The 27,628-nt window shown below is 41.3% G+C and overlaps 4 protein-coding genes across 5 annotated transcripts in view; 1 reads left to right on the top strand and 3 right to left on the bottom strand.

Annotated features, from left to right (window-relative positions):
- Nucleotides 1-4,346: 4,346 nt before the first annotated feature.
- arsib (arylsulfatase family, member Ib) lies at nucleotides 4,347-9,051 on the bottom strand. The gene is given in 3 exon segments (XM_076274661.1): nucleotides 4,347-6,391; nucleotides 6,393-6,735; nucleotides 8,394-9,051. Coding segments are annotated over 3 exon segments (1,728 nt in total). The 5' UTR covers nucleotides 8,711-9,051; the 3' UTR covers nucleotides 4,347-5,323.
- A 6,796-nt stretch (nucleotides 9,052-15,847) lies between these two features.
- Nucleotides 15,848-17,375, bottom strand: ndufa2 (NADH:ubiquinone oxidoreductase subunit A2). The gene is made up of 3 exons (XM_076273765.1): nucleotides 17,252-17,375; nucleotides 16,727-16,833; nucleotides 15,848-16,050 (listed from the first exon to the last, which is right to left on the bottom strand). Exons 1-3 carry the CDS (start codon nucleotides 17,353-17,355, stop codon nucleotides 15,959-15,961), a joined length of 303 nt encoding a protein of 100 aa, XP_076129880.1. The 5' UTR covers nucleotides 17,356-17,375; the 3' UTR covers nucleotides 15,848-15,958.
- Nucleotides 17,376-17,714: 339 nt separating this feature from the next.
- On the bottom strand, nucleotides 17,715-23,128 carry haus4 (HAUS augmin-like complex, subunit 4). The gene is made up of 9 exons (XM_076273731.1): nucleotides 22,878-23,128; nucleotides 22,621-22,760; nucleotides 22,285-22,416; nucleotides 21,971-22,099; nucleotides 21,278-21,374; nucleotides 19,885-20,030; nucleotides 19,084-19,214; nucleotides 18,915-18,983; nucleotides 17,715-18,084 (listed from the first exon to the last, which is right to left on the bottom strand). The coding sequence occupies exons 1-9, from the start codon at nucleotides 22,936-22,938 to the stop codon at nucleotides 17,898-17,900; spliced, it is 1,092 nt and encodes a 363-aa protein (XP_076129846.1). The 5' UTR covers nucleotides 22,939-23,128; the 3' UTR covers nucleotides 17,715-17,897.
- A 1,528-nt stretch (nucleotides 23,129-24,656) lies between these two features.
- The window catches only part of ik (IK cytokine), an 8,782-nt gene continuing 5,810 nt past the window's right edge, over nucleotides 24,657-27,628 (top strand). For both annotated transcript variants that reach the window (XM_076274858.1, XM_076274857.1), the window contains exons 1-6: nucleotides 24,657-24,809; nucleotides 25,324-25,390; nucleotides 26,755-26,847; nucleotides 27,048-27,107; nucleotides 27,235-27,402; nucleotides 27,604-27,628. The exon at nucleotides 27,604-27,628 is cut by the window's right edge and continues 90 nt beyond it. In XM_076274858.1, the coding sequence (XP_076130973.1) occupies nucleotides 24,800-24,809; nucleotides 25,324-25,390; nucleotides 26,755-26,847; nucleotides 27,048-27,107; nucleotides 27,235-27,402; nucleotides 27,604-27,628 (423 nt within the window). In that variant the 5' untranslated portion in view covers nucleotides 24,657-24,799. The remainder of the gene's footprint in view (nucleotides 24,810-25,323; nucleotides 25,391-26,754; nucleotides 26,848-27,047; nucleotides 27,108-27,234; nucleotides 27,403-27,603) is intronic.

Here is a 27,628-nt window from a genome sequence, read left to right as displayed (position 1 = left end):
GCTAGATCGCAGAGATGGATGGCGGCTCTGTTTATTTGTCTGATTGTCCTTTGCTTTGTGGTGTGTGAGTGTGCTTTTCTAAAAGAATGCTTTTGCTGTGCAGAAAGAAATGTGCAGAGGGATGGCCGGAGGAAGAGTAGAGTGAGCGCCTCTCTATCACTTTCCTGATCTGCAGACAGGATGTGAGGGGTAGATGGTGGGTGACAGGTTTGCTACAGTGTTCTGCCCGCCCGCTCTCCCGCCTCTCCTCCAATCCCTGCGCTCAACAGCTCCCCTGAATACACAGCGCCGTCGTCATGGCAACTGCATCTCCCTCCTTTTGCCAAATGCACGGGGCCAGGGAGGAAGGCGTGCTGGCTACCACAAAGGCATGTGCTGATGCTCTGTGGATAATGTGCGCGCACACACACACACACACACACACACACACACACACACACTCACACACACTCACACACACACACACACACACACACACACACACACACACACACACACACACACACACACACACACACACACACACACACACACACACACACACACACACACACACACACACACACACACACACACAGATGCAAGAACTACTTGAACATCTCAGGCTCTTTCATGTTGCCATGACTATGTTTGGTTTCATGTCATGCCTTTCCTCTAGAGGATGTTTCACTTTCTGCATATCAACTATCAGGAAAGAAAAAGAATACTTATAGTGGCAACGCTCATCCCATTTGCGTAATGTTTCTTAATCTGCTATTATCATCAGCTCTTGTTCCATTCTGTAGTCATTTTTTAGCTTTTGTCAAACAAGTTGGTCATGTGTGAATACTTTTTCTAGAGCTGATATGATGAATGATGTATGCCCCTTTGTTTTTCTGAATCCCATGGAAATCTCAGCTCAGATGTGATGTGGGAGGAGGATGCAGAAGGCATAAAGGCAGGAATCCCCTCAGGGACGCACAAGACAGCCCATGCAGCCCTGAACTTTGTTTTCCTCCATCACGTCACACGTGAGCCTCTGTGTCTGCTTTGTGGACACTGCACCGATGGCTGCTGGAGAGAAAGCGAGCCCTTCAAGCGGCGTCACGCTCCAGTGAGTAGATGAGAGAGACTCTCCTGGGGCAGAGGATGGGGTTTGGAAAAAGAGGGGGAAATCAGAGATGAAAGAACATAGTCATGTGTGAGAGAGATGGAGTGAGTGCAAGGGGGAATATGAGTGAGTGATTGAGTGTGTGTGGGGGGGGGGGGGAGAGAGAGAGAAATTAGGGAGAGAGAGGGAGAGAGAGAGAATTAAAAACACATTGCAAGTGCTTTGCTGAGAGGTTATGTGTCATTTGCATAAAAGTTTCATTTTGGAAAAGAATATAGGGATCATGGAGGGCGATGAATAGAACACTGAAATGACTGTACAGTAATAGAAGTAGTGATTCCCCATTACAGCCGATCATCAGCTGTAAATCTGCAGTGAAATTTTGTTGTTAGAACACCCCCCTATATAGAAATGACAGCTGATACGGTTAGCAAAAGGTAAACTCATCTGAGACCTGAAGAGTATGAAGGATGGATATTTAGAGGTATGAAATCTTTCCACAGACTGCATTATTCTTGCATGTTTGATTCCATAAATCTATGAATATACATTAAATCAACAAGGGAACATTCTACTCTGGAAAAGAAAATCCAGAGGACCAAAAGGCCAGAGGTAAGCCTTATCCGGTAAACTATGGAAAATGCTGAATGGTTTAAACGATTCTTTGTGAATTACTTTGCCAAGACACCGCAGGTTTTATGGTTGTCATCCTTGAACACAATTACAGACCTGTAATGACATGACAAGTAATTTCCCAGTCTTTTGCCTCAAACACAAACATAAATCCGCAAAATCCAGAGTACAACCTTGCTCATACGGAGTCATTTATGAGCACTGGGGCCCCTGAAGGTGCCATCATTTATCCTAATCACAAAGACAATACAGTTTACACAGGGCTTCTGGGGGCTTGGGGCTGTGAGAGAGGTAAAAAGGAGAATATTAGTGACTCCCTGTGCTGGCTTTTGGTATGACAGCCACTCCATCTCAGCTGTGTTTTAAGTGATCGAAGACAGGAGAGTGCAGCTATTCACATAATGATGTGAGACCAGAGCCAGCCAGACATGCACACATCTGGTCTTCCACAGCCAAATGACACTTCAAAGGAGTCTCAATCTATGGCTAAAAATAGAGCAGGGAGTACAAATCTACCACTCTTTGTCTCGTCTGTGCTAACATTTGTGGATTGAGCTTTTAGTTCCTGCAAGTCTCCTCTCATACCTCTCCCCGACAAATTCCAACATCTCCATGGCAACGCTGAGGTGTGAGTCATCATCGAAGCACAGCTGGCCTGTGTGTGTGTGTGTATATATATTTCTGTGAATTTGTGAAATGATGTGTGTGTGTGTGTGTATGTTTATGAGTGTGAAAGCATTTGCTGATGGAAGAGGCTCATCTGGCATCGGCACTAGACAGTATAATCTCTCCTCCTGATGAAACGCACAAGTCGTCCTTTTTCCTTATGCTAGGCCATTCATTTAGTTGTATTCATATATTCACATCCCATATTCAGGCAGTTTGTCATTGTTATTGTGTTCCTGATGATTTTTGCCATACGATGCTGCTCGTTATAAGCACTTCTCTGGGCTTCCTTTCACTCACAACAAGATGTGCTGTCTATCATTCTCCATCTCTCTCAAACATCACAGCAAAAAACACCACACTCCCTTAGGAGAATCAGATCAAACAGCTTAGTCGAGCACTCTAGATTTTTATCATGTGTTTAGTCAGCGGACGCCCACCAAATGCCAAAAATCTCCTCCAGCAGGATCCTGTGAGCTCCTGTCCTCGGCATCTCTGTGCCTTTCATCTTTATCTGACAGTAGAGATCAGGATTATCATTTTCCTCTCCTCCCACCCCTGGATCTCCTCCACCCGTGCCACAGCCACAGCCTCCCCGTGGGCTTTTAGGGCTCACAAAGCAGACTTTGGTTCACTTTGGTTAAATGATTTGTGAGTGTCTAAACCGAATATTACCTTTTGACCGGAGGAGCAAGACAGCTACAGCATAAAGGAAGAGTCAGGGACAAGCCATACTGTAGAGACACCTAAGTGTGCAGACTGTGACACACACACACACACACACACACACACACACACACAGGCATCTGATGGACTCCCCTGGTGACACCCAGACTCGGCATTTAGCCAACCTGCTTCAGCAAGACTGTTGAAACATATTGTACCATTGGAATGAAGGTTTTCACAGCAGCATTAAAATGGGTCTTAATCATGAAAACATCACCTGCACAGACATGATGAAAGCATATAAAATTCCACTGATTACCATTGCAAATGCATACGAGAGACCATATCGGATGACTCCAGGGGAAGATAGGTGTTGCAAAGACAATTTATCCTGCCAATTGTTTTCCTCTTTGCCAGTACCTTGTAGGGCAGGACTACCTTCTCTATGATGCCTATTGCTCTGCAGACACAAGAAACTCAATGTTAAATGAAGACTATAAATAATGGGATCAAATGTCTGCACAAATAGGATTAAATGTGGGGAAATGGGATATACTTCTTATGACTCAGTTAATGGGGAAATTATACTGGGGAAAGACATTTTTAAACAAACATGCCATACAGCTAACATATTTGAACATTTTGTCTACAAGTAACAATAACAGCATGACAGTGCCTCCAAGGTATTTAGACTGAGTCACTCTCTCAAACAAAACTATCCTTATGAGGAAACAATGGTAAGGGATACTTTTATTCATTCATTCAACATATTGAATAGATCATTCTATGCCCTGAAACTCCACTTGCAGATCTTTAAAAAAGATAAATAAGTTCTCATACATTATACCTCTCCTCTTGCAGTCTTCAATGGTAATAGAATTATTTTCATAAGTTCTCCTGCCGGAGTCAGTCCCATTCCGAGTCAGTGTCAGTGATCAAGAGCCTCTCTTGGCAGCAGTCTTATCTCCTTAGCACACACACAACAGCTCCATGCCCCCTGAACTCCCCTTCTCCTCCAGCGGGCTGAAGCCCAAACCCAATGGACAAAACAGAGCACATCTGGTGCTTCACCACCTGTCACTAAATGCCAGCGGAGGAGACTTGTTGTCTGAAAGGGCTCGACTCCGCTCAGCACTCTACTCCAAGGCGGGAGTAAATGCCCTGTCATAGTGACAAACTGCCACCCAGAGCCTTTCAATAAAGGTCAGCGTGCCCTATTCTTCACAAATACACAAACACTTATGCTAGTCTGGGTCGTTATACTCCATAAAGAGATCTGTTTGAAAAGTGAAAGCATTTAGGCCTTTATTGTGTCCATTTAAGTCCAACAGTTGTCTATGTCAAAAGCAGGATCAACAATGAACATTTACGAGGTGATAGAAACAATATTAGCACTTAAATAATTCAGATTCCAGGACAAAATAGGGAAATGGAAAATCTTTACGTTTTTCTATGTGAAACATTCTTTCAAGTTGTTTTCTGGTATCAGAGAACAACTAAGGCCTACCAACTCACAGATAACACAATAACAGTTTGTTTTCAAACATGACTGAATTGTTGGCCAGCATACTAAACATGTGCTACAAACGCAGAAACAATTCCAGTATATTCCTTGGAATGGAAAGTTGGAATGCAGCAGCATTGGATAAGCGAGTGACAAGCTCATTCAGATGGAAACACAACAGATAATATTCCGGCAAGATGTTGTGACAAGGCACTGCTGAGAAACAGTTTAATTGTTTTAGACCGCATTTTATCACAAAGATCATAAAGGGGAATCTGACATGCTCAAGGCAAGTTCCAGTGTGTGTGTTTTTGCAATGCTGTGCAGCATTATGTCATTCAGAAATGTCAAGACATGCACTTATAATTATAATAAGGAATTAAGAATTTAAGAATATATAAACACATTGAGGGTTTTCATTTTTCCTGCATGTTCCATGTGGTGTGATGATCACATGGGGAATACATGAAATGTTTGTGAAATTGCCGTGCAGATCAGGTAGACAAGGCTTTGTAAGTGGAAAGTTCTAAAACCAGTGGATTTCAAAAGGCTTCTGCCCTTTTCAGACTAGTGAAGATAAAAGGTAAGACTTCCACCCTGGATTCACATGGAAAAACTACAGGGTTGTACTGTGAGATGTAAACAGAGTTCAGGCTTTTGCATCCCCCTCTCGGGGATTCTCAGATGTGGGATGCCAAGGCTCAGAGGGCAGTGAGCAGAATGTTTCTGGTTTGCAAAGCGCAACAACAACAACAGCATCAGTGCTACATTCTGTTGGACAGGACCCGTTTGTTCAGCCGCTTGAAGAAGGGCTTGAGCCTGCAGATCCTGCATTTCTTTCTCTTCCGATTCTTGCCCCTCTTATAGTAGACCCCGGAGAAGGTTTGCTCGACTTCCTCATCGTCTCCAACCCAGGGCCCCCACACCCCACCGTTCCGGTCAGGGTTGGCCCGTGGGTCGTCTGGCGGGTATTGCACGGGCACGGAGGTGCGGTTGTAATACGCCAGCCGCGCCATGAGCTTCTTGACCACGTCGGGCCGCTGGGTGGCCATGTCGTGGCGCTCGCATGGGTCACCGGTGATGTTGTAGAGCCAGACTGACTTGGCCTGGTGACCGGCGCCACGCTCCAGGTTCCACCAGCCACCTGGGAAGTGCGCCAGCACCTGAGGCGGGACCCAGTCTCCGTGGCCGGGGTCGCCGGTCAGCAGCTTCCAGTCCCCCACACGGATGGCCGCCTGCACGGCGGCGTCCCAGACCTGCTCTCCGTCCCTCCAGGAGCCCCGGCCCTTGCGGTTCAGCGGGTCGATGTTGTGCAGGATCTCCGTTCGCGGCGACTCCTTGCCCTCGCTGATGGTGGGCCAGATGTCGTAGCCGTCCAGCCCGGGGTCCTGAGACACGTTCCCTCTGGCCAGACCGACCAGCGTGGGGAACCAGTCGGTGATGTGCAGGAGGGCCTTGCTCACCCTCCGCCGGTGTCGCAGCAAAGGGCTGTGCACGAAGCCCAACCCCCTCACGCCGCCCTCCCAGTAGGTCCCCTTCCTCCCGCGCAGGGGCCAGTTGCTGCCCCCCGTGAAGGGCTGCGCGCCGTTGTCCGTGGAGAAGATGAGCACGCTGTTCTTGTAGTAGCCGTACTTCCGCAGGGCATAGGTGATGTTGTGCACCGCCTCGTCCACGATGGACACCACCGCCGCGTACTTCCGCCGCGCCACGTTGCCCATGTCGCGGTACGGGTAGATGTACTCCTTGGGCGGCTTGAGGGGCGTGTGGACCGCCTGGAGCGACACGAAGAGGAAGAGCGGCTGGCTGTGCGGGTCGTGCGCCGCCAGGATCGATCTTGCGCACGCGCTGCGTGTACAGGTGCGTGGAGTACTTGCCCTTCTGGCCCCAGGCCACCGACTCGCCCTCGTGGAGGTCGTAGCCGCACAGCGCCTTGCCGTCGCACGAGCTGTAGGTGTAGTAGTCCACGCTGCCGGTCAGCGAGCCGAAGTAGGTGTGGAAGCCGCGACGCGTGGGCAGACAGTCCTTCTTGTAGAAGCCCAGGTGCCACTTGCCCACCATGTGGGTGGCGTAGCCGGCCTCCTGCAGGCGCTGGGGCAGGGTGGCCATGTGCTGGGGCAGGCAGTTGGGCTGCCGGGGCCGGATGATGGAGTGCTGGAGACCAGTGTGGATCTGATACCTGGACGGGGGGAAGAACAGAAGGGGAAGTAGAGTGAGTGGTATTTAGCAGCTGCTTATATTCAAAGTGACACAGACTCTTCGAATGGAATTGGAATATGGAATTCCATACGAAGCTGAGCAGTTTTCAGGTAGCAATCCTATAGCTGCACCATTATGCTCACAATAGTTTTGTAAGACAAAAACACATCGTCATACTTTATGAGGAAACACGTCTCTTTCTAGAGCATCTTCATTACACATCCCAGAACATAGACAGGCAATTTTAACATTGGAAAACATTAATTCAGAATCTCACTGGGATTATCCCAGACTTTAAAGTAAAAACATCATGTCTCTGCTACACATGCAACCAATTAAGGAAATGAATCAACATTTCACTGACACATTTCATTGTTTTGTTTTTGTGAGAATTCTTTATATAGTAGGAGTCTCCAAAAGGAGGTAAACACTTTCCCTCACACATTCCCCTAGTTAAATATGCTTCAGTTATGTGTGCCTTCGTCTACTTACAAGGGATGGATAGATTGAGAGATTGAGATCGAGAAACAGAGAGAGACCTAAAAAGCTAGATAAATAGATACTGTATATATGCACAAACAACACACACACATACAGATGTGTGTGCACATCCGCACACATATGCACACAATGTCCTTGTGTTAAGATACACAGCTGCACAGCTGTTTCCCAGGACGGTCACCGGCAGCTGTGTGGTCTCTGCACAAAGTCAATTCTGCAGATTTGCACTCCCCCAACAAACTTTTAAAAGTGACTTTGCCAAAACCACAACTTACGTCTTTAACCTCTTTTAATTACCTTCCCTCTGCCTTTGTCATTTTGGTTTTGTTTAGTCTTTCCCCCTGCACTTAAATGTCATCACACATCCGCCACTTGTGTTTCACAATTCGGTGGCGTCAGAGCAAACTATACCACTCTCTGGTTCTCTTTGTTTTCGCCTGTTTGCCAACTTCAACCTATACAAACACTTCTCAAAGACTCTCTGTGGCCACTTCCCTGGACTCAGACTGAAGAGGGAGAGACCACTACGCTGCTAATCTGTTCACTGTTTGGTCATTTCTGTCCATTTCCTGTAAAGCACAATGATTATGCAATTGTATTTGAAGATTTCTCTGGAAGTAAGGTTGGGTAATTGGGACCTGTTGCCAGTGAAAATAGCTATGCTGCTGACCTTTTCCTGCATACTATTCTCATTTCTCACCTCTGAAAGATGCTGTGGCATTTTCTGTCTGTGCAATTTGCTCCCTCCCTCTGAGAAGCACATATTAGGTTTTGAATGTGTGTGTGTGTGTGTGTGTGTGTGTGAGAGAGAGAGAAAGAGAGAGAAAGCATGTGTATACTGTGTGTGCATATCTGTCATATCTGTAGTTTCTTTAGATGCATTCAGTTCAGTGTAAGAGTTAATATGAGATTAAGTGTTATATTATAAAGTGCTATAGCTGGGCTATAACAGTGTGATGATATCACTGTTATAGCATTACATTCGAACTGTAGGCTATACTGACATAGGTATTACTAAGCATCTGTACACTGTAGTAATTTACCTAGCACATAGGTAATCCATTTCAAGTTAGTCTTCATGAAGCTCTAAGTAATCTTAATAATATCAACTACTTCTTTGTCAAATTGTCAACTTACCTGCCAGTGATCAGCTGACTGCGTGACGGTGTGCAAAGGGGTTGCACATAATAGTTCTCCAGTCTGACTCCCTCCTTGGCAAGCTTGTCCAGTGTTGGAGTGCGGATGTCCGAATCATGGTAGCCTATGTCGTGAAATCCCTGGTCATCCGTTAGAATGAAAATGATGTGCGGAGGTTGCTTCGCTTTATATGCGGCAGAACCCTGGAAGTGGATAGATTCGCTCTCCACCTGGTTTGGCTTTACCCAGTCCCAGGACGCGCAGCTAAAGCGTAATAAATTGAGCAAAAAAAGACCAGTCAGTGCCAGCATAGCCATGTCTCATCCACGTAGGCTACTAAACCTGTTCACTGTGTAGGCTACGGGTGATCCTGAGCTGGCATAACGACTTCAAGATTAATATTCATTCATCTCAAGAGTCGTCATTGATCAAAAACTGGCAACACCAACCAACATGACTCGCTTGCACGCGCTTATGGAGTGTTCAGTACTACACGCCCCGCGGGGAAAAGAAAACCAGGCTGATTGTAGCCGTCCAACGAACACCTGGTTATTTGAAATGCCCTATGGTTCTATGGTATTGGTCTGGTCATTTTAAACCCATTTAGCAATTGGGGACAGAGCACACTCTGACTACAGCTTAGATGACTGCTGAGTGCTACACACAGATTACTCGTATTGCACATTTTCCAAGACGGTCGCGTAAACTCCGCCCGTTTGGATGCATCCCATCGACCTGAAATAAGACGCTTAGGAACCACCCCTAATTTTAAACAAGTACTCTTTGCCTTTGCATGCGAACTGCACATCTGCTTCAGAGTATCCACTAAGCTGCAAGCGTAATTCAACCTTTGCACCGCTGATGTATTATAGCCTAATAATGCAAGAGGGTCACGTTCCATCCTCGCGTTTGTAAATGAACATCTAGCCCTACTTTTTTTTACATTTGTCCAGTGCCACGTTCAGTGCACAAGAGAACGTTTAACATGTTCAATGTGTTACCATGAAAGAAGATTATTTGGTTGTGGAAACGTGGAATACTTCTTACGTAGCCCTACTACACTCCTGTTGTAAATAGGAGTGTAATGTACAATGTGTCAGACCTACTCCAACTTTCTGTGATGTGTCTTATTGCAAAAACCTCAACACAAACTTGTCATTTCATTCAGTTGTGGTGGACTATGATGTACCACAACTATCCTTTACATTTAACAAATGATTACAATATGGAACAGATAGTCCTAGTCTAGCTCTATGAGAAGCGATGAGAGAAGTGTAGCCTACATAACTCATATAGGCCAAAACCTCTGACTTCCTTCAGTTCACATATTATGCCAGCATGGCATTCAAAATCTTGATGGCCTCATTTTTATATTTGCCCAGGATTTAATAAACTAGCAAGACAAAACAAATGCGACGTGACCTGTAGTGATCTCCAAGAACAAAAAGTATGATCTTTATGTCCAGCCAAAACAGTTCAAGCTGCCCCAGCGTTTATTTTGGCGTTTATATGCTTTCCTTGAACATTCACTTGATGCTGTGTGCTGCATAAATGTAATGACTTTCCCAGAGATGGTTTAAAAGAGGTCAACAGTGTGCTCTATGCCATCACTCCAACACATAAGGGTAGCCTACACACAGGAGAGACTGAATTCATATGAATTTGGAGTCCGGTACATACATCTGTGGTACATATATATCTCTCTGAATAAATGGTAAGACTGTCTTGTTACAAAAGAGAGGTTTGACAAAGCCGAATGCATGAACCAACATGCATTATAGGCTAAGGGGAGCAAGTCAACCCTAAATACTGGTCTCTAAAATAGGCTACATAGGCCTTAGTTAATAGCACTGCATCCAGTAGTAAATATTACATAATGATACTTAATAGCATGCAAATATTGTAGTTCATGCCTTTGTTTAACATTTAAATGTTGCCAAAAAGGTGAAACCTTTAGATAGAAAATAACTTAGTGTATATGATGAACACATCTTGTGTAGAAAAAGGAAAAAGAGGCTTGATTTTTGTCATTCGTTCTCGACAAAGTGCTCACCATAAACCACAAATATTTTCTGTGGCAACAGTTGATAAAAGTATAGGCCAGAGTAGCTCTGATGCTGATCAAGAGCAAAGAGGACAGAGATCTGAAACATTATGGTCAGTGAATGTTTGTGTTAGGTTGGCAGAAGGCTTGAGGAGTGCTTTAACAACAAGAATCTGTTTTGTGTTAAAAGTGAGAGGAATACAGTCTTTGCCTTACTTCTCACGTCCTCTAGTGAACCGGGAGCTGAATGTGACATCATCCTGTAAAAATGTGGGTTCTGACAGGGCCCCATGGTGAATCTGTGGAGTTCTTCGAAAGGAAAGGCTAATGTTATATGCACTGATTCATGAATACAGTCCATAGGGGGATTCGTCTATGAGCTCCATTAAAGTTATCTGTCTAACTCCTCCTCATTTTACCAGACAGAAATGTCATATAAAACCTGAAGTAGTGTTTTGAGGTGAGTCATTGTACAAATCGACAGATCTTGTCTACAGATGTTGGCTTTACTGTGAACTTCTTGTGCTAATGGGTTCTTATCATTTGTCCCTGATTTGTGTAATATTTCCACTTAGTATTTCATCACCTTCAGTCATAGAATGAGTCTTGTATGGTGGCGCATTTCAGTTCCAGTAAGAAAGAGGCTAGAATACTTCAGGTTTACCAGTATAGCACCCTGAATTGTAACCTGTTGATTATGATTTGTTAGATGGTATTTAATAAAATAAAGTATTAAGGTGAATAATTGGTAAATATTGCAATTATCTCATGTCATATCTTGTGTGCATTGAATAATTTGGAAATACCTATCCATGTTGTCGTATTTAAAGATAATCTGTTGCAGCTTTAATATGATACAATAAGCCCTGAATCGGTTAATGATATACCTCTCCACAAGGCCACAAGGCAAATCTGCAACAATGGCGGCAAGATGCCAGTTACCACACACCCCAATGTTGGACCAGACAGGGTGGCAAAGCATTGCAGGCGGATTAGATGTAACTACAGCAGTAACTGGAAGTTTGGCCCCATCATCTGACCTGGCGGAGAACATGCGAGAGAAATTTCCAGTCTTGTTGCCAGTGTGTACTTAATACTTTCAAGGATTCTGGATACTCAAGCTTATTATGTGTCTGAGATGGCCAAGGCTTTTGTCCAACAGAGCATCTCTATGCAATTATTTTCTGCATTCCATAAAGCACATTGACACATATACCTGTATTACTAGGGAGACATTGATGGTTTGAACACCACATAACCACATAGCATCTTTCATTAGCCCTGTCAGTGGATGAGGAAACGTAAAGTAAAAATAAGATGTTGGCTGCATGTTTATTGTGGAGACTAAAGGCTGAAAATGCCTAGACACGCCCCGCCCACCTAATATCTCTGCTCATTCTCATCTCACTGAGAAACTAAGTGAAACAAAGTCAGTGAGTCTGGTGAAGCCCGGCTGGAAAAAATGCCCATCTGGAGACACAAATTCCAAGGCACTTGAAGCCTACACCTGCCAGAGCTACTGAGCCTTGATGCAAGTTGCCGGCATTCTCTGAAGCTCAGTTTTTTTCCTAGTCTCCTTTTCGGTCCTGGAAAGAAGGTATTCAGTATCTGCCAAGGTGTCTCTCACGTGCACACAGCCTTTGCCATCATGTCCTATTGCACTCAATCTCATACAACTGTATTGAATACTAAACATTAGTACATTGTAATAAATGGTCATATTTTTCTCATCAGTTTTTGCATTAGTTTTCGTCTTTGAAGTGGTTGCCTGGCTCTAAGTATGTAGTATGCCAAATACACCAGGACGCTGAAGACCAGGAGTCCCTGCAGTGCTTCACATGCTCTTATCACAACTACATTAGGATGACCTATAGACCTACACTGATGCAAAACAATGAGTGCACATATTGGACTGTGTGGTTTAAATGATCTGTTGCTGTGGTAAAATCCCCTTTTTAAAGAGAAAAGAAAACATATCCCAAACTCAAAAATAAATCCTAGGTAGAAAGTCCATGAGCCTGCGGAGAACCCAAAACTGGTTTTTCTTGTTTGTCTAGAAGCTATGCCCCAACATGACAAACATGTGTGATGGATTTTCCAAACTCACAGCTGAAGGCTGAGTTCTACAGCCTGTTAAGTAAATTACCCACTGAAATGGGATTTTATGGATTTAGGTGAAGAAAAGTGTACACCTAATACATTTTGGTCTGCACCATGAAGGGAAAACAAATTCAACCATATAAACCATGAGTCATGTCCTACCCTCCTCATTAGCATGCTGCCCATGCATAATACATTGGGTATTGGTAAATAGAGTATATGGCTGATACCTTTTTGGGCTGTACCATTTAGGGAAAACATGGAAACATGGAATCCAAAAAATAATCGTTTTTATCTTTTTTTTTAGCATTTTTATGAAAAATGGCAAGTCCAAAATTATTCATACCCTTTTTAAATAATCAATGGAAACATCTTTATTTGCATCAACAACTCTCAAAATGGTTCTTATAATATCTACCAAGCCTCTCTATGTCTCCACAATGATTCTAGACCACACCGTTTTAACAGCAATCCGGGTTTTCAGTCAGGAAAAGGAAGAGGTCTGGACTCAGTTAACAATTTCTTGCCTTGTTTGGCTGTATGTTTTGGATCATTGTGTGGTTTAGTGGTCCAAGGATGCCCATTGGGGCAGGTCTCTCGGCAGACTGCCTGATCTTTTCCACCAAAAATCTCAATGTAGCCCCTTGTTTTAGTGTTACCGTTTACTTTGAGAAGTTCACCAGGTTCCATTGTCTAAAAAAACACCCAAAACTAATACATTTCTATAGCTATTCTCCACATTGTGGATGGTGTTTTGGTGGTTGAAATTTTGACTCCATCTCAAAATTGATCACTTGGTCATCTTGGATGCTTATCATGGATCACTCTTCTCCAAACATGCACAACTCAGCTTAACCTTTATAAGGGCACACCTGGACAAAGAATTTAGCTTTCGCTGGATTTCTTTTTGACCCAGGGACATGGCCTGAGATTGGCATAAAAAAATAAGCATTAAATTCCAAGGACACCATGTCCTTTTCAATTGTGGGGGTTAGAAAAGTATTCTTTTGGGATGTTTTTCAACCAAGGGGAGCTAGTGACCTACTCAAAGTAAACGGTAACACTAAAGCAAGAGGCTACACTGAGATTCTGGAGGAAAAGATCAGGCAGTTTGCCAAAAGACCTGCCCCAATAGGCCTCATTGGACCATTAAACCATACAATGATCCAAAACATACAGCTAAACAAGGCAAGAAATGGTTAACAGAGAACCATGTCAACATTTTAGAGTGGTCCAGCCAGAGTCCAGACCTCAATCAGTCAAAAAAGTTAACACGACGCCAAAGTGATGGCAAATATTCGTTCCTGCCTCAAAACCCAGATTGCTGCTAAAAAGGGGCAGTCTAAAATCATTGTGGAGACCTGGAGAGGCTTGGTAGGTACTATAAGAACCATTTCGAGAGCTTTGATGGTAAATAAAGATGTTTACATTGATTATTTAAAAAGGGTATGAATAAGTTTGGACATGCCATTTTTCATAAAAATGTTAAAAAAAAGATAAATATGATTTTTTTTTTTATTTCATGTTTCTACCACAGTCTTACAACCTTTTCACATGTGGCAGTGTCATTTTCAGTCAGAACAAACATATTGGTCAAGAGAAAATCAGCATTACATCAATATTTGCCAGGGGTATGAATAATTTTGTTCTCAACTGTATATACCGTCAGGATGTGATCTAACATAGGTTTTGACATTTTTTACCCTCCCCTTTACTTTGCTGCTCATTCATAACTCATAGGGTATGAGTACATTGGGTAGGTAAATTGGGTGTATGGTTAATACCTTTTGGCCTGTGCCATTTAGGGAAAACTGATTCAACCACCTAAACCATATATTCTCAGCATATTCCCTCAAGATGTGATTTAACATGTCTTGAGACAAGTTTAATCCTCCGCTTTATTTTGTCGCACATGCATAATACATTAGATGTAGGTAAAATCGAGTGCATAACTAATCTTTTGGCATCCCATGAAGGGAAAATGAATTTATCCATTTACAATATATTTTCTAAAAACATATATCCTCAAGATGTGATGAAAGAGGAGTTGAGACATCTTTCTCTATGTCCACCAAAATTCAACAACAAGGACAAAATAATTCCAATTATGCATAAAAAATAATTTTCAATTTTTTTTGTGAGATATTCCTTTACAACCAATATTTAAAATATATGTAGAATATTATTTTAATATTATATGTTGCAAAAGGTCAAAAGGTTTAAAAAAAGTTGCAGGGAAATAACTGAAGTTAATTGGGCAGATTTGAATGTGTATACTGAAACATAATGTAATTCTGTTTTAAAATCCATTGTTTTTGGACAGCAAACATGTAAAATCTTAACAGAAAAAAACAGAAATGTTCTATTTGGTGTTCCAGGTTTTCTAATGAGGTTTGAAATTGTAAGTGTCTTTTTTCATACACTACCTGTATAGAGTGCTCTACCAAGCTTCAGCTGTGAGTCCCAGATGTCCATCATGCATTTTTGTGTTATAGACACATATAGCTATCAGAAAATAACAATACAGTTTGGTACCCTCAGTTGGCACTGATCGGCCCATCATGGGCCTTTGGCTCATGGACGAAGACTGAAAGAAGTTTAAACACTAAGCTACATAGGTCTACTGACAGACCATAACAGCAATATGCAACCTTTAGATTCTATTAATCTTGTGTGACATGCCATTCTTGAGATCAAGGTGTTTTTTTGACCTTGACATTTGACCTTCAACCTCCAACATCAACTCACTTCACCTTTGAGTCCATAAAAACACTCATACCAAATTTGAAGCATGTACGTCAAGCCGTTCTGGAGATATAATGCTGAATGCATGAGATATGGCTGGGACTTTTATTTTGACACACAGGAAACACTTTAACAGGATGTGTAGTTCAGGTAGAGCTAGATTGTATGCTTAGAAGCTGAGACAGTTGGATTTCTTACAGGTGACACCTGTGCCAGTGTTCTGATTAGCCTGGGAACTGCTCTGAGAACTACTTAACGAGCGCAGCTGGCTCTATTATGACATCACAGCCCCCCTTCAAGTCTATGGGGGAAAAATACACTTTTAATTACAAATATCTCAAAAAGTATAAACTTCTCAAAAATGAAAAAAGGATAGGACGGTAAAGCTCTACGATCTACAGAACGATGTTTGAACCAAATTTGTACGTTAAGCGGTTTGGGCTGAATAGGGCTGAATAGCGCGCACAAAAAGATGCATCCCCTCTAATTATTTTGACAAATCATATGAGGTCAAAACCAGGAAATAGCCTACATAAGAGGAAAAGTATCAGAAGAGGCGTGACAGTTGTATATTTAAATAAACGTATTTTATCTTTAATCACATTTGAGAGCGTACAATACACATTTTACAATAACACAGACCCATTCTTCTTCCGATGATGCAAATTGGTGGCCATTACGGTTTTGCATTAGCAACTGTTTCGATTGCTTTTGCTACTTGATCAGCGTTCATGTTGTCAAGAGCAACACTACTTTCTTTCCCGAAATCTGCAAGACAGGACAAAGCAACGAGTCACAGGTCAACAAAATAGAATTAAAATAATAAGTATGCGCAGTATGGGTATTGGTAAAGTGGGACAGCTAATTGTTGTTAAAGTGGGACATCAAATTAAGGTGTATTACCTCTTGCAAAACTTGATTTGATTTTGACCACATATTGTGTAAATAAAGTTAGATACATTTATTTATTGCAGAGTTCTTTATCCATGATACTTTAGTGATTGACTATAATCAGCTTGCATGCTAGCAGATACACTTTTGACATTTTTGTAACTTACTATAGGATCGATCGTATTGATGTAGCCTAGGTTATGGCACAGTAGTAGGCCATCAAATGTGGGATTAGTAAGGACGGGGTGTTTTAAATCATTTACTTTAGGTAATTTCAAAATGTCATCCTCTTCCTTAATTCGTTTGTTTAGAAACAAAAATGTGTCCCACTTCATTACATTACATTACATTTTGGCTGACGCTTCACCCCTTTAAATGTAAGGGTTAGTCAGTTTAGGTTTGCAGAGAAGACATTTTATCCGCATTAGTTAGTTGTCCTTTTTATATTATATAAGACAACTAAACAGACTTTACTTTTACTTTCTAAAAACGTATTATGTTGTTATCCCTACAGTTGCATTCTAAACACAGACGTCAAGAACTAATGTCTCACCGTAGCGTGCCCACAGCCTGGGCTGTACACCCGAACACTCTCTGACCAGGATGGGAAAGTCAGGGTTGGCCTTCTTGAGGGTCACATAGTGTTGTTCCACAAAATCTCTGCAACCCACAAGGACCAACAAATGTCAAGTTAATTATGTATGTGGTAGGCGACAGATAGCGTTGCTTTTTCTGCAGCCAGGTTAACTAACGTTAGAGCTGGCTAGCTAAGTTGAATGCAGCTAACGTTAAAGTGTACCTAGCAAGCTTTTACTTTTACTTGGGCTTTACAGAGTCAAGCATCAAGACGCTATTAAAAGAAGCTACTCCTGGTTGCATTAACTGAAACGATTTCTGCACAAATTTGTCACTGCTGACATACTCCAACAGCAAATTATTGACTGACTGGAAACCTTGAGGACGTGCTTCGGCCAGCTAACATTAACGTTAGCTAACTAGCGAGATCTGTCCGGCTGGCTAAACATAAGATTTTGGAACATATAATTGTCACATAATTGTAACAAATTGAGTACAGTACCTGGCTCCTTGACTGGCCACGGACGTCTGACACAAATGTAAGCGAATTTCACGAAGGTTTCTTGCAAGGTTAGAGCCAATTCCTCTCACAACGGCGGCCGCCATGATGTCAATTTCTAAACAGACTGCCCCCAATGACGTATTTGACCAGTGGCCAATGATATCGCGTATGAATGACACGATGAGAAAACGGTGCTGGAAAAGTCAAGTTCCAGATGTTCTTTTACTCAAAGGATATAACCTGTATGTCTGTAATTTTACTGTCTTTGATGTGTACACACTTTCACTGCTCTCTCAGCCAGCAGGCTATGTGAAATAGACAGGATGTAGACTTAGCCTTGTCTCTGCTGGCGCAGATAGATATGTCTAGAACTGAGGTCCCCTTACCTTTACCTGACATTGGAAATCCATCTTCCATCAGCATCCTCTGAAGGCATTTAGTAATAAGACTGCCAGAGCCACAATCATGATCATAAAACACAGTTTTATTATTTAATACTATTGTGTGTCAGTAATCACAAACATTTGCACAAATTAAACCAGTAACATTTGAACATGTATTTCACCACGTGTTTTTTTTTTTTTTTTTTATGTATGAAATCAACAAAAAATATATAAAAAGTGCTTTATTTGGACCATAACTGAAATCATTTAACCTCTAGTTTAGTCAAGGAATCTATAGCCAACTTTTTGGCTTCAATTTCAACCTGAAGCCGAGCATATTCCTCCGCCAGGTCTTTGAACTCTTGACCAAACATCTCATATGAAGCCAGTTTGCTCTCAGCAGCCTGCTTCTCCTTCTGAGTGGCTGTCAACTCTGTTTCCAGATGCTCTCTGTGCAGGATGACAAAGAACCAAATCAGTCAAAGGAATGAAAATAAAGCTTGTACTCTACATCTTTGTTGTATAACTAGCATATACTGGAGTCACTGTAAAATGCATATAGGCATTTGTAATTCTGCCTACTTCTTATGCGTTATGGTTTGTATATTATAGTATTGTTTATTTTCATTAGGCTATTGACATTGTTGTTTATTATTGATATTCTCCTTCAATTTCATTGTTTATTTCATTAGGCTATAGATTGAATTGACATTGTTGTTATTATTGCTGTTCTCCTTAAAGGTTGTATCAGCGATAGCGGGGATACGTCACTTCTGTTGATGTTCAAACAAAACAGAGAGCTAGCTCGCTACTCCCTCCCCTTGAAACTCTCCTAAACGTGCAACTCGTCGGTTATTGGTTGAAACACTCTATTTTGCTTTTGAGTGGTTGCCAACCCCTGTTGGTAGCTATTGTTTTTGTGTACAGATCTCGGAGCCTAGGCTGCCTAGAGACGCGTTTTTTTGACGGCCTGCTTATGGGGCAGGCAGCTAGCGGATCATTAGGAAAGATTAGATGAATGTGATAATTTATGTTTGGGCCTTTTTTTGGCCTAAAATCACTGATACAACCTTTAATGTAGTCTGACCAACATTTTAAATTGTTCCCTGTTAAATTTAAGTATTATATTATTGCGTATTTGTATGTCGCTTTGGACAAAAGCGTCTGCCAAATCCCATAACAATAACTATTTGTAATTCTGTTATGTATTTATTTATTTCTCCATTTGATTAAGATAAACCATAGGGCAATCATTTTAAGTTAGGTGCTTTGGAACCCACCTGATTTGTTTATGTGTAGATATTTTGCTCGCTGTGTACGTGTCCAGCTGTATATCCAACATCTCAACCCTGAAGGAGAGACAATAGTACATTTAGTAAAGATGACATTTTTATCATATTTTATCAGTCAATGCGAATCCAAAAGTGTACACATTCCCAAAATACAAACCTTATCTTCTGCACACCAAGTTGACATTTGGCTTCAAGGTATTCCAACTTCTTCCTGTCCAACTTTGTCTGAACTTTTAATCTGTTCTCCAGAAGCAAAGTCTGTAGAAGCTTCATGTGCTCCAATAAGTCCTGGGATGGTGGCCAAAACATCAGTGATCCTCAATACCAAAACTGAGACACGCTAATGCATCATGACATTTTAATCTGATTCTGATTAAGAAAGGGGTTTTAAATCAGCGCAACCTTCCTCTAAGATATTTTCTTCTAGATTTGCACTCATATGGGCAAACAGTGACAATGACTGGCAAACCAGTGACCGTGATGTGTGGTCCCCTCAAATCAAGAAATATATATATTTATATATTTTTTGTATGTTAAAGTAACATTGAACATGTGGTGTGTCTGGACTCTGGAACAATACATTTTGAGAAATCACACACACAGTTTACAGATGATTAATGGGACTGTTTAGCTCCCTTAATAGATGCAAGAGGAAATATCTTGGCAAAGCCAGAACTACAAGTAAACATGGCCATCCTCCAGAGCTGTTCTGTCATCTCGCTGTTGAACTTTTTAATGGCTACATCCTACTGTGGCACTGCATGTAATCAATAAGTTGTATAAGGGACAGAGTTCTGTAGTGCTGTGACTTGGTGTAAGGTTACCAGCAGATTCATTCTCTCAAATAAAAAGGTTTAATATGAAGTATATTGAGTGCATTACTTAAACAACTCTATATGGTTATTTTATGATACATCAGTACAGTATTGTAACTGATTGTATTGAAATGTTGACATACATTGAGATAACTGTGAGTTTCCCGCGTCAATCTGAAGGCCATCTCTGCATTTTCTTCTCGTAAATGCTCAATTCTGTCAATCTCTTCCTTTAGCAGTTCAGGGAGATGGTTGAACTTCTCCAACTTTAGACCATCACTGTCCTTCTCTGGAGAGAGAGAGAGAGAGAGAGAGAGAGACAGAGACAGAGAGACAGACAGACACACACGCACAACAAAACAAACAGAGATTCATAATTATGATTATTTTTTTAAATATTCAATATTGTTACTAATTATTAACAGCATGGCTGAAGGTTACCAAAGACATTTTAAGAAAAGCTCACTGCACTGGCTCCCAGTATGTTTTGAAATACATGTCATTATTCTTCTAATTACCTATAAAGCTCTACATGGTCTCTCTCTCACTTAGTGCCTTATACACCTATACGTACATTGAAGTCCTCTGGTAGTTTTTTTTTTAGCTGTTCCTGAAGCCCGTCTCAAGACTAAAGGGGACAGAACAGTTAGTGTCAGGCCCCCGAGGTTTTGCAACGACCTACGACAGGAAATCAGGTTAGCCAAGTAAGTGGCCACTTAGTAAGTCTCTCCTATCTTAGTTTTGTGTAAGTTTGGTAATTGCATTGTTTTTATTCACGTTACTGTATCGTTTTATTGGTTTTCTTTAGACCTGTATGACCTAATGGGTTTATATTGTACTATATATATTGCTTTTCACATATAATTGTTTTTTATTTTAACAGATATTCTTTAAGGAAATATGAGGTGCAGTATTAGCCTGGCCCCGCCTGCCTAGTATCTCCATTCATTATCATATCTGGCATCTGAAAATACAATAATGTTTCCAGGTTGTTGGTCAACAACGAGAGGGGATGATGCTAGTTTGGAAATCAAAAGTGGCTGTGGCAAACGGCAATAACAAATATCTGCTAACATAAAAGAATTGCAGTCGGAAGAATGTGAAATGTAAGTACAGCGAAGGCAGGCCTAAATAAATTGTTTCCTGACTACCAATGCGGTATATTATCAGTTTGTAAAGGTTAGGCGAAGTAGGAAGTAACATTAGGAATCGCTGATCAATGTGATGTGTAGGCTGGACTAATGATTTAAAAGTGAACACAAAGTCTACGCCCATTACGATGTTAGAGTTGGAATGTTTCCCAATCGTGAGAGGTCAGACTCGATGTTGTGCATCTGGAAAGTAGGCTAGGGCAGTTTACCAGGTTTACACTGCATATGATGCATGTGTACAAGCACATGAAACAAAGTAGTCATCAGGGGAAATAAACATAAAAATACCTTGAAATCAAATAGGGAAATACTTTAGAGAAAAGTATAAGAGCTCTCATCAATTCCAACAAGTGCTACAGAGAATTCTGAGAGTAAAACAATGCACCTGATTCAGGCTGGATATAGGTTAGGATGCTATAAGCCTTCCTTTTCAGATGTTTCTCAAGCTCCTTTGGCAGCCTTTCTTCCATATCTTGTATATCCTTATGGAAGGAAATAAAAACAACTTGAAATTACCTGCTATTAAAGGGAAATTCCGGTATTTAGCACTTTGCTAACACCACTAACCACTCGGTGAGTTACACAGTTTTGAAAACGAACGTTAAGGGTTGTTTTAGGACATGTTTGTGCATGCCTGTTGCAGCCACTCTGAAGTAGTCAAAGGCAATTCAAAACGAGTCAGAAAAGTCGAGACAGGACCAATCGTCAAAATTTCGGTGTCCACCACTCTAGTTCATCCAAAACAAACCAGAAAAGGGACTCAAAGTGCTAAATACCAGAATTTTCCTTTAAAGTAAGTATGCAACATAGTCGCAACCCAAATTCAATGTCCAAATTCACAATGACTAATTGAGGGAACATAATTGTGAAGAAGTGAAGGCATTTCCCTCAAGGAAAACAAAGACAGTAGACAGAGCACAGAGGTTTACTTCACTAATCGTCTAGAGATACACTCTTATTCCTCCATGAGGACCAGATGAAGGAAAACTAAGTAAATCAAATTCATGCATAATGGGTTACACACCATTCAAAAAGCAAATCCACAACCACAAGTATCGCAGTAATGGCACAGACCTACCTGCTCTGAAGGCATTACTCTGTTTAAGTGGTCGGCAGAGATCTCCAGAACAGAGGACGGGCCCTCACTCAGACCCAACTGCACGTCACATTTAGCAGCCAGTAAGCACTGCTCTAGTGTTGTGTAAAACTGCAAATAGACCATTCATATTTACAACAATCAAGCATGCACATTGAATCAGCAACTGAATGCAGCAGGAATATGCAGGACCACCACTGACTCAAAACAATATGTCAGCTTTATCAGTTGTTCTGTTGCTTGGTTATAAGCATCAACAAGAAATGTGAATGTCCACCCCCTAAATCTCTGTGTACCTTGTCATTCCCTGGCATAGCTGTGGATCGGTGTTTTCCGACTATGTACTCCTGAACCATCTCCTCCAGTAACTGATGAATAATCATAGGCCTCATCCACTTTTTTGTCTCAGCCTGAAGCTCCTCTTCCGCCTTAAATTTGTAAACAGCAATGATGTTTAAACACTTATTTTAACCTAAGAACACTTAAGTAATTAAAATGGAAATACACCATCATAAGTGAAGGATACAGGCGACTTCTCAATACATTAAATACAAGTATTTAAAACTGAGTACATGAATAAAGGCTTTACATATAGCTGAGATATTGGCTGTTTAGAAATTATAACACTATGCCTTTTCCAGTTCTTTCCGAAGAGACTCGGTGAGCCCAGTGCTGTCCACATGTGTTGACAGTTTGGCCAGAAGCTTGCAAAACTGAGGATTTTGGATGAGGTCGTCCTCCGTTAAATCAGAAGAGGGGAATGCTTTCAGAGCTGGGAAGGAAATAAAGCATTTGTTTCAGCATTAAATATGTTGAAGCGTTATTCTATCATAAAAGATGTTGTCGCGTTATTTATTAGAAACCACAGAATTAAATTGCAGTGGCTCACCTTTCACATTAAGGCTATTATCTGTTTCCCTTCTCTGTGGGTGTGAAGAAGACGATGCCATATTTTACCGGCGTTAGATGGTTTGATTGTGGGAAAATGCGTTAATAAAGAACAAGACACATTTGGTAATATCAAGTTAACTTATCATAGTTTAATGTCTTGCTGCAAAGTTGCAGAAAGGCCTAAAATTATATCAAATAAAGATTCAAATGTTCCTTGCAAATGAGGCGGGTAAAATCATAGACAGGTAAAATGCGTCGATGGAGTTTTCCTGTTTATTTCCGCGCGCCCCTGTCTGATTGGCTGTTTGCGCTTCTTTTCTTTCCCTCGTGGCGATCAGCTAACTGGGTTTACGTAGATGATTGCCATCTAGTGGTGTGAAGTACTGTGGAGAAATGACAACGGGCCTGTCGCCAAAGCCCAGTATGTTCCCAAGTGTTCATGGTTGCAGGGTTTTGTAGTCTTATTACAAATCACAGATGTCACTTACTGGCTTTGACCATTTCCTGCCCATCTTGCTCATAACACTTGCAATTTCTGTTTGACCCCATTGTATTTTAAAATGGAATAACAGCTGGGAATAATTAATTTTGAGATTCAAAGTAAACCAAATAAACTGAAGTTTCATCTAAATTGTCAGTTCTGGATGCTTAAATGCATTCATATTCTGTCGTCATCTGCTGGAAGATAGGCCTAGACATTTAATCCAAATGTTGTGCATGTTACTCTGTTGGCCCTTCTTAGAGCCCTTCCCGTTGACAACAAGTCAAATTTAGCAAGGCACAGAAGTGGAAATTTAGAGGCTAGAATATTCCTATCTCTTGAAAAACAACAGTAATAAGGTACATTCATATATGTCTTCACAACAATATATTCTGGTGGTATACTGTTTTAACAGGCTATTCTGTTTTGTCGTTGTCTGTTAACAAACAAACAAACATATTCATATCAATTCTCCTAGTCTTTTCAATGGCTGAGCTAGGGGTGGTTTAGATCATCTGGACAAACAGGGGTGTGTTTCCCAAAACCATCTAAACCTAACAACAACTATGGTTTTGGGAAACACGCCCCAGGCCCATAAACATGTTGATGTTCAAGCCTTAACTGGCAGAAAAGAGAGAATGAGGAACAAATATGTGAGTGGGATGCAGCTCAATGTAATTTCTAAAGAATGAGAACTAACATAATCATGTATTGCTGCACAGGGCCCTCTTGTTTTGGGTGGTCACTCGGAAGGCAGACAAAATGTGCATATTGACCACTGCAAGAACACTGACCTTGTGCATTCATGCAACCCATAGGAGAAAAGATTCAATCATATAAAATGATTAATCTTTTGGATTCATCTATTGGATAGTTCCCTAGAACAATTGAGGCACTACAATGTTCCTTGCTTAAATTAATTCAACAAGTTAGGCATAAGGAAATTATATGATCCACTTTACACAATGAGTCTAACCACAGTGGCCTGTGAGCTGCAGTGAGAATGTTCTTCTGCATTTCACTCTCACATTTTCTCCAACACAATTGCTAATACTTTCTAAAAAGTAGGCTAGTTTATAATGCTCTGAGTCATTGCATCAAAGTGATCTAGTGAAGTGAATCAATAAAGTATCTAATCTATCTATCTATCTCTGCACACTGCAACCAGGGGAGCTTGGTCAACCTTGACGATTATTCTCCAGTCCGGTAGGTGGCAGCAATTGTGCCATGAGCCTTTTTCTCGCAAGCCAAGAAATATCGAAATATCACCTGAAATAGATTACTTCCGCATTTCACCTTGTTTGCTACAGACACAGGGTAGCTAGCCTGGTTACTGTGCGCATATTTCCCCTATTTCCTGTCTGAAAACAGAATATATCTCACAGAGGACTGTCTAAATACTTCAATTAATAATACATTTGGCATCCTAAAGCCTCAAAATGCCAGAGAGTAAGTAATGTTTTGTCGCAGTTGTTGCAGAAACCTGCTAGCATGTGAATATTAGCTATCTAGCTAGGTTGCTCGATAACACACTTGTGTAAATATACATATAGATCATGGGAATACACACGTGAATGAACGTTTTTTTCCATTACATTAATCTACACATCATAGTTTAGCATGTGTCATTGTAGCCTCTAGACGTTTTGTTGGTATGTTGATCTTAACGCTTGTATTCATGTAATGGTTGCTAACTAGCTAGCTCCACGTACCCTTATATCCGATTATATTATTATATACGATTTTGTAATTATACTGTGTAGTTTGCTTGGTATGCTTTGTTGTCGATCCGTGTTACTGATGGTTGAGTCATAATAAGGCGTATTTTAATACAGTTTTAATACCATTTAATACCGTCACTAAACCAGTGGAGGCGCCTGTTATGCATGCCTATGGTTGCTTAAAGTAAGCAACCTGATCATAGGAAATAACTGCATTACCATGAACTTTATTCTTTCTACAGCTGAGCTCTACTCAAATCCCCTGGCACCTGACGGCCATGAGGTGGAGGATCATCGGTCAGCAAATCAGTGAGTGTGATTGTTGTTTGTAATGCTATACAATGGTACCTTTGATTTGTTGTATCATTCGTTGTTCATGTGGTTGTGCTGAGACAGCCATAATATGCAGCCATAATATATACAGCATAATGTTATTGCTATGGCCTCAAAGGCTTTTTTTGTTTCCGTTTCTTAAATAGTATTGTGAGACTCTACTTGGTTACATTTGCATTATAAAAATAAGTAACCAAATAGTTGTAGAAATGTACACAGACTACAGAGAGGCCACATGACAAACTGGGACTGTTGAGGAGGGCCGGACCCAAAATACCAAACTCAAGTCTGAACTCAATTCTGTTCAATTCTATTCTGTTCTTGTATAACATTAAGTAAATCATATGGTTTTGTTTACTAGTTGTAAGATGAAAATGTGAGGGAGACAAAGGAAAAACAATATTTAATCTATGTCCAGTATTTAAATCCTCATTCTCGAAAATGATTTTTTTAAATTTACATTTTTTTTTTCAGTTTTTAAAGACTGATATAAAAAAGTACTACAATATCTATATAATTAGGCTAGGTCATGAAAATCTGAAGGAGTCAGTACAACCGATAGGCCTGTGCCACCATTTCATCAACACTCAGCAATATTTCATCATTAAATCATTACCATCATTAAATTAACTCTATGCAGAATTAGACTACAAAAATGTGGAGCAGACAATAGTAGGCTGTCATTAGTGAATCAACATGCACAAAGAAAACTATTTTAAAAATGTAGGCTATGTTTTTGCTTTAACTTTATGCACATAACTGTGATTGGTCAACTCGCTCTGTGTGTTGAGCCGGCTGCTTCAAGCAACCTGTGGGTAGTAGCATCATACTAGTTCGCTAACATAAGCTTTGCAGACATATTTTGGTTACAATTACGGGGTTATCCGATTGTAAACTGTCTATCTGCCAGTAACGTTTTGAAATTAACACTTCGTATCGCCAACGAGCAGCAGTAGGAGTTCGTTCTAACAACCTTTGCGGTGGTGAGCGACGCAGACATAAGAGACAAAAAAACTTTGAAAGGTTTACGTCGACGTAAAGGCAACTGCATTGTGTCGACGCAGATCATAAATTCTATTCACCAGCACATCAGTGAGGGTGTTTACGTCGTATGCATCCACGCACAAATGTATGGGCGTACAAATAGCAGTCGCTTTCAAAATAAAAACAACGATATTGATTTGCATGCATTATCTCTATGCCAGGCTCTTGACTATTGTTCTTTCACGGACCTTACGCGGGCCGGTCAGGGAAAGCCCACGGGCCGGATGTGGCCTGCGGGCCGTATGTTGCCCATGTATGCTCTTGACAATAACCAGTCATCCTTTTCAAACTCCTAGGTCTAAGCTGACCAATGAAGACTTCAGAAAGCTTTTGATGACCCCTCGAGCTACACCTTCCTCAGCTCCACCATCAAAATCAAGACAGCATGAGTGAGTGTCTTTGTCGATGCACGCATATATCATATATACACACACACACACACACATGCTATTATTGTTCAGTCAAGCATGTCAGGGGAGCGGAAGTGTGACCCCTGGAGGGTTTTAGTGTAGTATTTGTGAACTGTGATGTAAATGTGAAATCAGATTCTATTCCCCTCCTTGCCACTTAATATGGTTTCCTTACCCAGAATGCCACGGGAGTATAATGAAGATGAGGACCCTGCTGCACGTAGGCGGAAGAAGAAAAGGTTTGGATTTAAGATGGTTCTGTCAATCTAGTAACCCTGTTTTATAGAAGTAATAATATAACCATTTCTCTAACATGTTGGTGGTTTTTGAATTGATATATGATATGTCATATCCCCTCCCTCTCAGTTACTATGCCAAGTTGCGTCAGCAAGAGATGGAGAGGGAGCGTGAGCTCGCTGAGAAGTACCGTGACCGAGCCCGTGAGAGACGTGACGGTGTCAACAAGGACTACGAGGAGACGGAGCTCATCAGCACCACGGCCAACTACAGAGCTGTGGGCCCCACGGCAGAAGCGTGAGTGTCTCCTGCTGGGATAGGCACTTTCACTTTTTTTAAAGTTAGAAATGCTAATATAATTATTCAGTGAATACCGGTTATGCTGCGTGTTACATGTTTGATTTGTGAGAGACTCATTATGTTTGTGGGGTGTTCACTCAAGCTGCTGCGTTGTTTGCTATGTTGATCTGTATCCACTGTTTCACAATTGATTGCCAGGGATAAATCGGCTGCAGAGAAGAGG

The sequence above is a fragment of the Alosa pseudoharengus genome, unplaced genomic scaffold (genome assembly GCF_046254945.1).
Source record: "Alosa pseudoharengus isolate Yale_2024_CS ecotype anadromous, Long Island Sound unplaced genomic scaffold, YU_APseudo_1.1 YU_APseudo_1.1_scf_8, whole genome shotgun sequence".
NCBI classification, from domain to species: domain Eukaryota; kingdom Metazoa; phylum Chordata; class Actinopteri; order Clupeiformes; family Clupeidae; genus Alosa; species Alosa pseudoharengus.
Note: the sequence above shows the minus strand (reverse complement) of the source record. Positions and strands in the feature narration are given on the sequence as shown.

Coding starts and splice junctions, on each gene's coding strand:
- ndufa2 (XM_076273765.1), bottom strand. CDS start 17,355: ATGGCGGCCGCCGTTGTGAGAGGAATTGGCTCTAACCTTGCAAGAAAC. Junction 16,834..17,251: donor GTGGCCAGTCAAGGAGCCAG/GTACTGTACTCA, acceptor TGTGGGTTGCAG/AGATTTTGTGGAACAACACT. Junction 16,051..16,726: donor CAGGCTGTGGGCACGCTACG/GTGAGACATTAG, acceptor CCTGTCTTGCAG/ATTTCGGGAAAGAAAGTAGT.
- haus4 (XM_076273731.1), bottom strand. CDS start 22,938: ATGGCATCGTCTTCTTCACACCCACAGAGAAGGGAAACAGATAATAGC. Junction 20,031..21,277: donor CTATATCCAGCCTGAATCAG/GTGCATTGTTTT, acceptor CTCTCTCTCCAG/AGAAGGACAGTGATGGTCTA. Junction 18,984..19,083: donor CTTGGTGTGCAGAAGATAAG/GTTTGTATTTTG, acceptor TCTCTCCTTCAG/GGTTGAGATGTTGGATATAC.